The following is a 13,326-nucleotide window of genomic DNA, read 5'->3' as shown; positions in this document are numbered from 1 at the left end:
AACTGGGGGAAAAAATGCAAACAATAGAAAACGATGATGAAAGAAGAGGAAAAAGGAAAAATTTCACTGGGATTTTAGTTGAAAACAGGCTGGAATGTCCAAAATTATTTGAAGCCTTGAGGTAATATTGGACTCCTCTCACTACAGACATCTTTTATTATATGAATTAATCCATTTTCAGCTTCCAGGGATCAAATATGATACAATCCTTTCTTGCCAGTGCAGGTTATTGTAATTGAGTCTACCTGAAGATGAGCACAACCACAGCAGAGAAGCTGCAGCTGACAGTGAAAAAGTCTCAAACAAGAAAAGCTGACATGACTGAACTTTGCATGCGTTTTAATGACCTGGAGAATCTCTGTTACTTTCTAAGAAATATTCAAACCTCACACAGTAGTCTAAAAGTCTAGTAACTACAGAATTAGATACCTTTAAGAAAATTTTATCCTCCATGACAGTACAATACCGCATAATGCCAGATAGGGTCTCAGTGGCAGTGTTCTCTAGCAAGACCCGAACTGATCTTCTTTGGCAAGGAATTGTGTAGTCTTACCGCATCCTATTTATATTCAGCTGAAAATATAACGTTCAGGATTATACTCTTTTTTAAATAACTCTTCAGTAATAAGTTGCCTTTTCTCCTTTCTTTATTTATCAATTCCTTCCCTCTTCTACCGCCTTAAAAACCAAGAGAAGAACAAAAGCCTCCACAACTCTGGGCTACAAGAACAACAATAACTTAATAATAACTTAATATTTTTTTCTCATGTTTAGATTTAGAAAATAACCATCCCTGAAATGAAAAACCAAATTTTGCTTTTGACAGCAATAAGCCTGAATAAAATTTATGCTTATCTAGAAAATTACAGAAAGACAACAAATTTGGGCAGGGGGGAGGGTTTTAGGACCCAAACATGTGAACTCACTCTCCACCCTCCATTTTTCTTACATAATTGTTCTCACATCTACTGTCTGCCAGATCTTGATTTTAACTGCTTTTCTGGACCAACCTATTTTAAAACATGTTTAGTGAAAGACAGGACCCAGCTTCTCCTGACAGGAATGCATTCAGAAGAGGGCTACTTTGTATATATTCTATATATTTAATAACCAAAACCCTACAGTTCATTTTTCAAATAGTTCTTTTCGGTGAGTATAAAAAATTCAGATCAAGTAAAAGAAAGAGTGCTATCTATCTGCGTAATTGAAAAAAATAAAGATGTTTTCATGAAAGCAAGGTAATTTGAAAATATATTCATCCCTCTCACCAGTCACCCCTCAAAAATAATAATAAAAAAAAATACGCCCAGAACTGGTAGTTATTTAAAATATTGAAGTAAGACACTTCTCCAAGAGGGATAAGTAAGATTTTTTCACATATTAAAGGGAAAAATCTAACTTCAAGTCTGGACATTTCATTTGCAGTTAAAAAAATCCAAATTCCTCTCCATACACTTCACACTAGAATACAGGTCTATAGCAACCTACACCTTGTTAGCTCTTAGCTGCAAATCTAATTTTTCAAGTCAGCCATCACTTTCTCAGCACAGGAACATTTAGTGATACATCCTAGTTTACAGAATCCTTAAAAATAAACATCTGGATTAAGGAAAAAAAAAGCAACCTCCATTGCAGAACCATTTTTTATTTGAATCCTACAATTTTGGGATGCTGATGTCTGACTGCAGTCCCTCTTTTCCAAGTTTCAATGCATTTTAAGTCATTAGCTATTTTACTGGAACACACATTACAGTCTGGTTATAAACAGAAAAGAAGTTAGCGAGGAAAATCTCTGAAGTGTTCTGACACTTTAGGAAAGCAAGCATATTCTACAAAGTGCTATATTGTTGACAAGAAACTTGTCAGGCACTTGATTAACCTGCCACTGCATTTAAAAATAAATAACAAACAGCAACTGCTGTCAACTACTGACAGCACCAAAGCCAAATGCTATGGCCCAGCATTTTAAGCACGTACACAGGCATATATTATAGACACACCTCTTCACTAAAATGAAGATATTAAAAAAAAAAAAAAAAAAAAAAAAAAAAAAAAAAAAAGCAGCAACTTTGCTGAAGTGGAGGCAACTGACAGACCCCTGAACAAAACAACACTTAAGAGTCTAATTACTCACTTAGGTATCAAATACTAATTTAGAAATGTAACTTCTGGCATGATCTGCACATGCAGATAATTAAATCAAATATTTGTGTAGTTCTTGCAAAGTCACCTTCCATCTTTATTCTCCATAGTTTCACAGAACCACAGAATTGCAGAATGGCTGAGGTTGAAAGGGATCTCTGGAGATCATCTAGTCCAACCCCCCTGCTCAAGAAGGGTCATTGTTTAATGAGAGTCCCCCTGCTAGAGCAGGCTGCCCAAGACCTTGTCCAGATGGTTTCTGAATATCTCCAAGGAAGCAGACTCCATAACCTCTCTGGGCAACCTGTTCCAGTGCTCTGTCACCCTCACAATAAAGAAGTTTTTCCCTCATGTTCAGATGGAACTGCCTGTGTTCCAGTTTGTGCCCACTGCCTCTTGGCCTGACACTGGGCACCAACCGGAAAGAGTTTGACCCCATCCTCTTTACACCTTCCCTTCAGATACTTACGCACATTGATAAGATGTCCCCTCAGCCTTCTCTTCTCCAGGCTGAACAGGCCCAGCTCTCTCAGCCTTACCTCATAGAAGAGATGCTCCAGTCCCTTAAACATCTTTGTAGCCCTCCACTGGACTCGCTCCAGTAGCTCCATGTCTCTCTCTTGTACTGAGGAGCCCAGAACTGGACACAGCACTCCAGATGTGGCCTCACCAGGGCTGAGTAGAGGGGGAAGATCACCTCCCTCAACCTGCTGGCAATGCTCTTCCTAATGCAGCCCAGGATACCATTGGCCTTCTTGGCCACAGGAGCACATTGCTGGCTCATGGTCAACCTGTTGTCCACCAGGACTCCCAGGTCCTTCTTGGCTGAGCTGCCTTCCAGCAGGTCAACCCCCAACCTGTCCTGGTGCATGGGGTTATTCCTCCCTAGGTGCAGACCTGCACTTCCCTTTGTTGAACTTCAGAGGAATCAAGGGCAGGTTGACTGGCCTATAGTTCCCTAGGTCCTTCTTGCCCTTTCTGAAAACTGGAGTGACATTAGCCTTCTTCCACGGCTTAGGCACCTCTCCTATTCTCCATGTCCTTTCAAAGATGACTGAGAGTAGCCTAGCAATGATGTCCACCAGCTCCCACAGCACTCATGGGCACATCCCATCAGGGCCCATGGACTTGCGGGTGTCCAGTTTGCCTAAATGATCTCTAACCTGATCCTCCTTGACCAAGGGAAAGTCTTCCTTTTTCCAGACTTTCTGCTTAGTCTCCAGGGTCCAAGATTCCTGAGGGCTGGTCTTAGCAGTAAAGACTGAAGCAAAGAAGGCATTCAATATCTCTGCCTTCTCTTTATTATTCATCACCAGGGCCTCTGCCCCATTCAGTAGCAGGCCATATTCTCCCTAGTCTTCCTTTTGTTACCAATGTATTTAAAGAAGCCATATTTTAGTTTATGCAAAATAAAGCTGTGTTTGTTTGGTTTTTTTTGTTGTTTTTTTGTTTTTACGTAACCTGCAAATTAACTCCTACATTACCAACTCTTGTCACTAAGCATAAAGCCTGACACGTATTTGAAAAAAAATGTTTAATTAGAACTGGTGTTGAAGTCCTCCACACTAGATATTTCACAGAAGAAACAAGTCCTATTACAGCAGTAAGTAAATATGGCAGGATCAGAAAAGCAGCTGTCCTGTCTAGACACAACAACCTGAAGCTTACAAAAGAAACTTGCAAATGATTACATGTCTCCTCTTGAAAACAGTAACAAATCTAGTATGTCATTCTAATGCAGACAAAGCAGGTCTAATATCGACTAAATAATAGTTCAAAGTTTAATTGATTTTGATCAAAACAGGCAGCATTAAAACTTCAGTCCCCTCCTCAAGGCCTATAAGCACACTGTACCTGTACCCAAATACAAGAGTGATCGGCCTCTCCTTAACTTTTCTACAATTGCCGTATCTTAAACCATTAAGTACAACAATGTGTTATTTCTAACTGGAGGTCAGTAAAAGGTTTCATTTTGAGGGATTTGCATCACTGATCACATCATTAACAAGGACAGATGTCCAGAATAAAGTTTTGGGTTTTTTTTAAAAAAAGACATGCACATATCAGATAACGTTCCTCCTATTCCTCTCTTCTTCATCAACAGTTTCTTTTCGGTTTGTTCCTTTCAGAACAGGACTATCAACTGTTTCACTTAGCCAGGTGCAAAAAATTTGCAAGAATCTGAGGCTATCTCATAAAAATGCCACATCACAAGATTTTCACTATGAGATAAAAAAAAATTCCACTCATGTCACAGCGCTCTTACATTTAAGAAAACAATTTCTTCCGTTTAGTATTTAAGATGTACTAATTGTCAATTTACAGTTTCAGACAGACTGCAACTGCAGTCTAAAGCAGAAGTCACATTTAAATATCCAGCACAGGCAAAGCAGTTGTAACTAGCGCATAACTGATTACTGTAGACTGAACAACCATCTGGCATTTACCTCAACTAATTAATAAATGTTATACCTGCCTTCTCCACTGTATAATACAGGGTACAGACTAAAATGGCAACCTGGTATGTACTGAAAGCTTCTCTGACAGTACATATTGTTGAATGAGAGTAAAAGAGTGCCAGAGTAAAATTAAGTGTCTGCTGAAGTGCAGAGTCCTGTACCGTGCAAAAGTGATTTGCTAAACAGAAAACCCACAGTACAATACTAGCCTATGTACAAAAGATAACTCAGCTACCAACTATAAAGGACTCCATAACTAATTTAGCCACATGATGCTATCTAGCAAGACCATACAGACAAATGACTAGAAAGTTTATAGCAGTAAGCATCTTACAAATGATTAAAATCAGTATCAGAGACACAGAAAGATATGCAAGAAGCCCGATAGCCTGGTTTCCTATTGTGATGAATAAATCCTATAAATCCCACAAACAGCAAAGGACCTACAAGTGTTTAACACCCTTCCAAAAAAGAGAGCCAGTCTACAAGGCATACTGTTTTATCATCTTAGTGGTCCACTGCAAACAGTAAAAAAAGTTGGCTAAAATAGAACAGTTCAGTATAAAATATAGTGAAATGACTTAGTGCTGGTGCAAATCAGTATTATGTATAACAGCTTAGTGATAGCACCACACACCCCTATGTACTCCTATTCATCCAGGCTTACATGCTCTGCACTTCAGAGGAAAAGAACAGCTGTGCACTGTTTCAGGGGTAACCTTATGTCTGAAATTTGTGAATGTTCAATCATTATTTCATTAATATTTCTGCAAGGAAAGAAGATAAGTTACTTGACATAAAACCTGCTGGCAAGCAGGTCAGTCATGAAAAATCTAGTTATGTGGCACATGATAGGTTGATTGTTACTTCATTTTTTTTTCTTTATTAAGAGTTATGGCAAAACAGGTCAAGAATATTGTCTATGAAACTGAGCTGCACCACTACTCCAGACTAGCTTCCCTTTCCCTCAATAATACAACACAGAAGTGACTATGTGCGGTAATAATTATTTCCTCTGTGAGTGCCAAAATCATTCTACAATATACTGTTTGCGACAGTCATGCTGGTCAATTCAACTGTGCAAAGAAGCCCTATTACATGTAATTTTGCTGAGATAAAAGCAGCAGTACTTGAACTATTTTAGCATCAAACCCCCCCCCCCCCCCAAAACATAAGAAATACCACGTTTTTTCTTTAATCTGAAATGTTCATTTTCAGGTCCCTGGTTACTTCCCTTCCAGTGATTAATCAGTAATACTTTGTCAGATATACTTCAGGCAAAAATTTTAATAAAGATAGCTTGCTATAGCAGAGGAAGAAGAGTTACTGCACTGTTTTTAAAAGCATTTAGAAAAACAAGCAAAGAAGTGTCACTAGGAATGCTTTGACAAAGAGTTTTTGTTCGACTTTCTTACACTAGACAGCTTGAAATGAAAGAAGGACCTACACTACATGCCAAGTTATTCATGAATAAGTAATATAGATTACAGATTAACGATACTGTAAGAACACAGATAACCACATTGGCTGCATTCAGAACCATAAAAAATAAACACCATTTGAACATATGAAGCCAAACTGGATCTATAAGGCTGCTCCCAAATCAACACATCCTCCAAAAAAGCCAGAGAAGGATTTACTCAGAAGCAGTCCGAGGCAGAAGGAGGCACTTTACTGCATCCCACAGTACACAGGACTTGGGTACTCCCTTCCCCCACACCCCATATCTTCCGCCAGTCTATAACTCATGCATGGACATGAAATAAAAAAGGACCAAAAAGGTAGGCAACTATGAAAGAACTAATTTTTAACCACAGACATTACACACTTGGTTGTTACCAGGCCCTGAACATTTGAGAAAAAGTACGTCTTTGTCAAGGATTCAACACATTCATACATCATTCTTCAACTGAAATGTGAATTCCCAGTAGACGCCTCCTCATGTTTCACTTATTTGTCCCAGAAATTTTCCAGCAAAACTCGGGAGCGTTCAAGTTGACATTCAGATACCAAGATGACTTCTCATAACTAGATGACTTGTTACACATGCAAAAAGACAGACTTCTGTATCCTAACTAAAATTTCACAAAGCCAAATCTTAAGCTCAGAGAATCACCGCCTATATTTTAAATAGTTTTAAAATTCTTTCTTCACTTCTCAAAAAACAAACAAAAAATCTCTTCAGGATTAAAATAAAAAATTCAGCAACAAGGCCTACTACTCCGATTTGTCAGAACAATAAAGAAGAAACCACATTTTAGCACTAATTTGATCAGCTCAAAACAATACATTTGAAGCAGGCAAACTAGCTCCCTAACAGCTCATTTATCTTGATACAATTAAAAATATCGCAAACTGGAGACCTTCACATAAATTATTTAGACAGAAAGCTATACTGTAACACTAAAACTGCCTTAAAACTTCATCAACAGATGAAGTTTTTGAAGGCTGAACACAAGCAGCCAAGATCCAAGAGAGCTGCTGTACCTCACAGTGATTTAACATTACTTTTCACTCACAAATGACATTTCAGTTTTCAGCAAAGGCTAAACAAAAACAGAAATATTTACTGATGCAGCAGATAGCAGTACAAGACTACTATTTCATCGTACTTTACATTAGCTTTCTTTCAGCACATAAGCAACTAGTTACAGATCACCTATACTTTGTCTCATTAACTGTAATTATCTGAACTACAGAAGTAGGTGCTATGTCTCTGTAGTCTGCTTTAATTTTAGTGGTGGCATGTTTGTGTAAAGTATGGCAGCAGCTGCGTGCATTGCTCTATTTGAGCCTATAGGTCCCCAACTTCTGCCAAGTGACCTCCAAGAGATAAAGAATCACACGCACAAAAAAACGTAAATGGAGCAACAGCTAAGGAGCACAGCCAGCTAGCAACCTTTCGGTTTTCTATGAGACTGAGATACAAGATGTCTGGAAAAGCTGTAATGAACAAACTGGCCTATACTCATCTTTTAGCTGTAGTTTTTAAAATAAGCTAGCTTTTAATATTTATCGCTCCATCTTTTTGGGATTGCTAACCTCAGACACTTCAGTAGTTCTACAGAGTAACCTCCCCTCTTCTATTGTGTCTTCAATCTATCCTATTGCAGTATTATTTTTAACTTAATACAGCAAAGTATTTCAGTGATTTTTTATTATTATTATTTCTATAGCAACAGGCTATTGCTCTACTTGAAATGGATGAATAGGACTCCCTTTACCAGCTTTGTTTCTGAAGAGTTTCCAAATGAGTTGTAGGTGTTCTTGCGATGTTCCCTGAACTATCCTAGTAATGTATTTTGCTCTAGTATTTCACCTACTCTCCCAAGGACACCACATCTGTCAATTACAGTTAATCTTTATTGTTCTGAGAGCCTATCAAGATATTATCAATTGAAATATGTAACTATCAGCCTTGTACATTAAGGACATGTGAATTTGTCAGAAGGTTTCAAAAGACTTTGGAATTTCATAATGTATATATTCAAAAGAAAGACATCTATTTAATGACTATTTTTTCAAGACGTGCAAGTATGCCCATAATGGAAAACTAGTCAACAGCAGAGTAGAGACACTGCAGCAATTAAACAATTTTCCTGAAAATTCTGCATATTAGTTCAAATATAAATACATGAGCATAGGCATGTATTCTCCTTTAGCCCTCCTCTTTTGTCTTTTGACATATGAGGTATACCGTCAATCTATAAAGCCCCTTTTTCTACATCACTATAACGTATGCCAAAAATCAGGTGTTTTTTAATCTATCATTCCACACTCAAATATAGTTACCACAAAATGCACTACCATTAGAAGTAAACAGAAATGCAAGTTCTCCTCAGTCATATGTTTGATTACACTTGAACAAGTTGCATTTGCATCAAGTACAACCGTTATCTTATATATGAGAAAGCATCATGTTTATGGAAGTACATACGTATTTCAGCATATACTGCTCAAAACCTATCTTGACCTTAGAATACAGAAATAGTTATGTATATATAGAACATACAAACGGAAGAGGAACAATCAGTGGAAAAAAGAGCAAACAGCTGACATACATAAATGACATTTTAATAAAGTCAAAGGAAAAAAAAAGCATTAACCGTGCGAACACAGTTGGTTAATTGTGTGCAAGCGGTAAGAATGGGACTGAGGAGCGCGCTGTGTTTGTTTTAAGATAGCTGGACATTCACATCACTGAACCAATGCTGCAGTAACAACTGGGCAACAACTCAAAAGTTTTGCTACGGTTCAGTCATTGAAATATTCTGAAAGCATGATTCACATGAATACCTAGCAACCTCCTAGAAACGTGGGATTCATCAATCCCATCTCTGCCTGAATCTTCTTGAAAAGCTCTCTCCTAAAAGTAAAGGCTCTGGCCTCTACACTTACAATTATAAATGGTATCTGTGCAAATGCAAGCCATTTTTGTATGCAGTTTTCATGGTGTAAAGCTATACTGACTGATGTTGAATATTAGAACAAATTTCTCCCTCCAAAAACTCAAAGCTAAGTTATAAAAGACAGTTATCAATGACATTTTTGAGAGAGAAGCTAGGGTTTTTGGGGAAATATGCCCTTATGCCAATATAGACTCATGGAATTTTTTATTTTTAAACTCAACACTAAATTATTTTGTTGAAATAAACAGATCGGACTGTCAGCTTTAAATTTACTGGCTTTCAATTGAGTTCATAGCTCACATATCTGTCTCTACCTTGCACTTTATGCAGTTTCACAACCATACTTTATGCACATTGTTGCTCTGCTTGCTGTTATTAGAAAGTCTCACAAAAATATCAGGGGAAATCAAATCTATTGGAAGTAAAAAACTTTATAAAAAGTATTGCCAAATGCATAAAGTAAATTAGTTTTGCTTACTTATCATTAGAACAATAGAGAACAAAAAGATTCGTCTTTTAAAATGAATTCATAGTTTTATTTTCAGGTTAAAAAGAAGAAAAAAAAAGCAAACCTGAAGACAAAGAGATTTAATTAGTATAAAAGAAAGGGGCACAGGTAGACACAAAACCAAAATACAAACCTGAGTAATTCTTGTCTAAGGAACCTCAGAAAATATGTATGCTATAATTTGTGCACCTAAGACCCCTATCCTAGAGATGACGTTATCATCCTTTCTGCCTGGTCTCTCCACTGCAAGATCTCCAGAAGAGTCATGAATATCTGTGCCACTGTACTCATTTAGGTTTTTTTTCCACACAAAGAAATCTAAGATTATCTTTAGTGCATGCCATTGTTAGACTTGATAAAATTGGATGATTTGTAAGTTTGACGTACACCAGTGCAAAGCAGGATTTGTTTATGCCCCCTTTTAATTATTAACTTTTCATATACTAAAAACAATTGCACTCTATCATATTTTTTCTTGAGAGACAGAACACCCCCTAGGTTGAAATCCTTACAGTCTAATGCCCACAAATTCAGCCAATTTAGCACATAATCGGGGGGGGCCCTGAAAGATCATCCAGTCTATTCCATCTTCCTCAAGGCAGGATCTCCTAAGCAATCCTGACAGATATCTGTCTTGTCTTGTCATGCCTAACTTACTTTAGTGCAATTACTCAGTTGAGCACAAAAAGGAATGCACATACGCATAAGCCTTAGAATTTATCTTCAGATTCAACAGGTGGAAGCATACATCACTGAATATCTGTTGACTTTATTAGGATGTCATGCCAAGCTCCATCTGAAAAAATGGGATTACAAGAATATGGCCTAAAAACATAGTCTGAGAGAGAAATAAAATATGTTATTTTGGCAGATAGATAGATATAGATACACCTACACATATTAATAATAGAATGCCAAACACAAAAACCATTCCTCAACCTATTCATTATTAACCAGCAAATTTATTTTAGATGCAATGCACTGTCAAAGAACACATAACTTGGCAGCTTTAATTCCCATTACACTGCACTCATGAACATGCAAAGTTTTAAGATACTTCCACCCAAACCAACAAACTGTCTTCATCAGGTTGCTTTTAAAAAAAAAATGGAGCAGGTCCCTTAATTACATTCATATTAGAACTCATACCTAAGGTAAAGATTTACTTCACCATGCACTATATCAAACTAAGGAGTTTCCTCTGACAGGACTGGCTTCCTATGTAGCGTGCATGCTTGGTTACCTCTACCAAGGGAAACAAAGATCCAATGCACAGGCAGAAATACACCTCCCTCAATGAATGTTATCCACAGTTCTGTGACAAACAATTAAGCTATAAATTCAATAAATATTATGTAATAATGCTATTCCCACATCTTGATCCTCTTTTTATTGTTGAAGTCCCATTTTTGTCAAATATAGCTCCCCGAATTTTAAAAGAGGTACAAACACATTTTTCACATGTGCTGGACTGGAAGACTGGTGAGTCTTACTAAAGACTTTAACGTTGCTAAGCATCCAAAAGCATTTGGGAATCCTACACAATCAATACAGTTGTGTCCAACTAAACACACAAAAGTGGACAAGTCTCCCACATAAGAGCCAAAAGTAAGCCACAGGAGGAGTATGAGTATCACAGGTCTACTCAAGCCTCCAAGTCAATCACCAACATTGTCTGGAGGCCCTGGCCCTCCTCTTTAGGAACCTGTCTTTCCCCAAAACCTAAGTTCCCTCCCTTGAGATGCTATAAACATCAGACCCCCTCTGCAAATCCCACCTCTGAAGGGCAAGTCAAAGTCTCAGCCCTCCCTCTCCCCCGAAATCCCAGTGCCTTTCCCACTCCCCCAAAATCCCAAGCCTGTTCTAGCATGTGCCCCTACCTCCAGCAACATCGCTGTCCCCCTCCCCTGCAACGCCCGTCCCAACCTAACCCCATACCAATGCTCTTCCTGACCCAGCAGTGTCCTTGCCCCCATCCCACTTGCACCCTGCACACCCTTGCCACACTGCTAATGTCCTCCCAAGAGCTCCCCACCAAAAATGGCCTCTGTAAGCCCTCAAAGAACCAGTGCCCCCCTAGGCGCCCTCTCCCCAGTACCCCCCCACCTCCAGCACCCCCTCAGGCCCCCCCTCTCCCCAGAGCCCCCCTAGGCACCCTCTCCCCAGTGCCTCCCCCACCTCCAGCACCCCCTCAGGCACCCTCTCCCCAGTGGCCCCCCTCACCTCCAGCACCTCCTCCCCAGTGCCCCCCCACCTCCAGCGCCCCCCCCACCTCCTCCCCCGCGTCCCCACCACCTCCAGCACCCCCCAGCTACTGGCACCCCCGCAGGCAGCCCCCCACCTCGCGACACCCCCGGCCGGCGCAGCCCCCCGCGGCGGCGGCGGCGGCCGCACCTCACGGTCCTTGAGGCCCAGGAGCAGCACCTCCTCCATGAGGGTGAGCCGCGTTTCCTTGGAGTCGCCCTTCTCGTCGTCGCCTGGCTCGTCTCGGCGGCCTTCGTCCTCCGGGCCGCCCCCGGCGCCTCGCTCCTTGTCGGCGGCGGCGCTGCGGGAGGCCTCGGTGCGGCGCTGCACCAGGCCGGAGCTGCGCTGGGTCAGGGAAGTCATGGCTGGCGGCGGCGGGGCAGAGGGGCTCGGCGGCGGCGGCGGCGGGGCAGAGGGGCTCGGCGGCGGCGGCGGCGGCGGCGGCGCGGGGAGGAGGGCGGAGGAGAAAGAGAAGCGACGGCGGCCGCTCCCGCCTCTGCCCTACGCGCGCCGGGGCTCCGGCGGGCCGGGGGGAGGCATGGGGAGCGGAGCCGGCCGCGGCGGGGAGGAGGAGGCAGCGAGGGGCCGGCGTCCCCCCCTGCGGCGGCCGAGCTGGCGGCGGCGCTTCTGCTCCAATATGGCGGCGCGGGCTGATGTCAGCGGAGGATGTGGCAGCGGCGGCCAGGGGGAGGCACCGGAAAGGGCCGCGGGCGCCGGGCGGGAGCAGCCCCGCGGGGAGGGGAGGGGAGGGGAGGGGAGGCGACGCGACGCGACGCCCCGGGGGGAGCGGGCACCAAGCGGGTGGCGGGAGGGTGCCGCTGGCTGAGGGGGCGCCGCGGCGGTTCGGCGCCGCTGCCCGGGCGGGCGGGCGCCGCGGTCCCGGGCGGCTCCTAACGACAACATGGGTGTAACGGGGCCGCGGGAGGGAGCGGCCGCGTCTGCGGGAGCCGGGGGAGCCTCTTCTCCGTCGGCCCGAAGGCGAACGCCAGATCGCTGGTAACGTCGTAGCGCTTCGTCAAGCCCGGCCCGTGGGCGTTCAGCTTGTGTCCTCCCTTCACCCAAACTAAAAATCACAGGAAAAAAACAACAAAAAACCCCCAAACCAAGGGTCACGGGGGCGGCGGTGCCGCTCTGCCCGGCCTCGCCGGCCTCCCGCACGCCGAGGGGCCTCTGGATGCGCAGCCCCTCACAGTGGGGGAAAACCCCCAAGACTAGTGCTGGGAACTCCATAACCTCTCTAAATTGTCCCAGAGGTTGGTGATGGCACTGTTAGAAAGTTGCTCCTTGTTTACTGCCTTACGGCTGTTGCATTTCATTTTCAGCCACGAGACCTTGCCTGATTGCTGCGAATAAATCTCTGTATGTATTACGGACCGAGCGCACGTGCGGCTCTCAACGGTCTTGGCCGCAAGCCGAATGGCGTCATTTCGCCAGGCGTCTTTTCACCTGTCATTTCGCCAAGTCATCAGGCGTCTTTTCTAATCTTTTCACCGTTCTGTGTCTTTTTTGGGCACTGTTTGTTGTAACACCCTCCACTGAAATTGTGAATATTGGCACTGTTCTC

The 13,326-nt window shown here is 42.3% G+C and overlaps 1 protein-coding gene across 1 annotated transcript in view; it reads right to left on the bottom strand.

The window, feature by feature from the left end:
* Positions 1–12,179, bottom strand: part of LOC135325020 (Golgi phosphoprotein 3) — a 36,596-nt gene extending 24,417 nt beyond the window's left edge. The window contains exon 1 of the mRNA XM_064502349.1: positions 11,913–12,179. Coding sequence (XP_064358419.1) covers positions 11,913–12,125 — 213 coding nt within the window. The 5' untranslated portion in view covers positions 12,126–12,179. The remainder of the gene's footprint in view (positions 1–11,912) is intronic.
* Between the last annotated feature and the right edge of the window lie 1,147 nt (positions 12,180–13,326).

This window comes from Dromaius novaehollandiae, chromosome Z, assembly GCF_036370855.1.
Source record: "Dromaius novaehollandiae isolate bDroNov1 chromosome Z, bDroNov1.hap1, whole genome shotgun sequence".
NCBI lineage: Eukaryota > Metazoa > Chordata > Aves > Casuariiformes > Dromaiidae > Dromaius > Dromaius novaehollandiae.
This window is presented reverse-complemented; position numbering and strand designations above follow the sequence as displayed.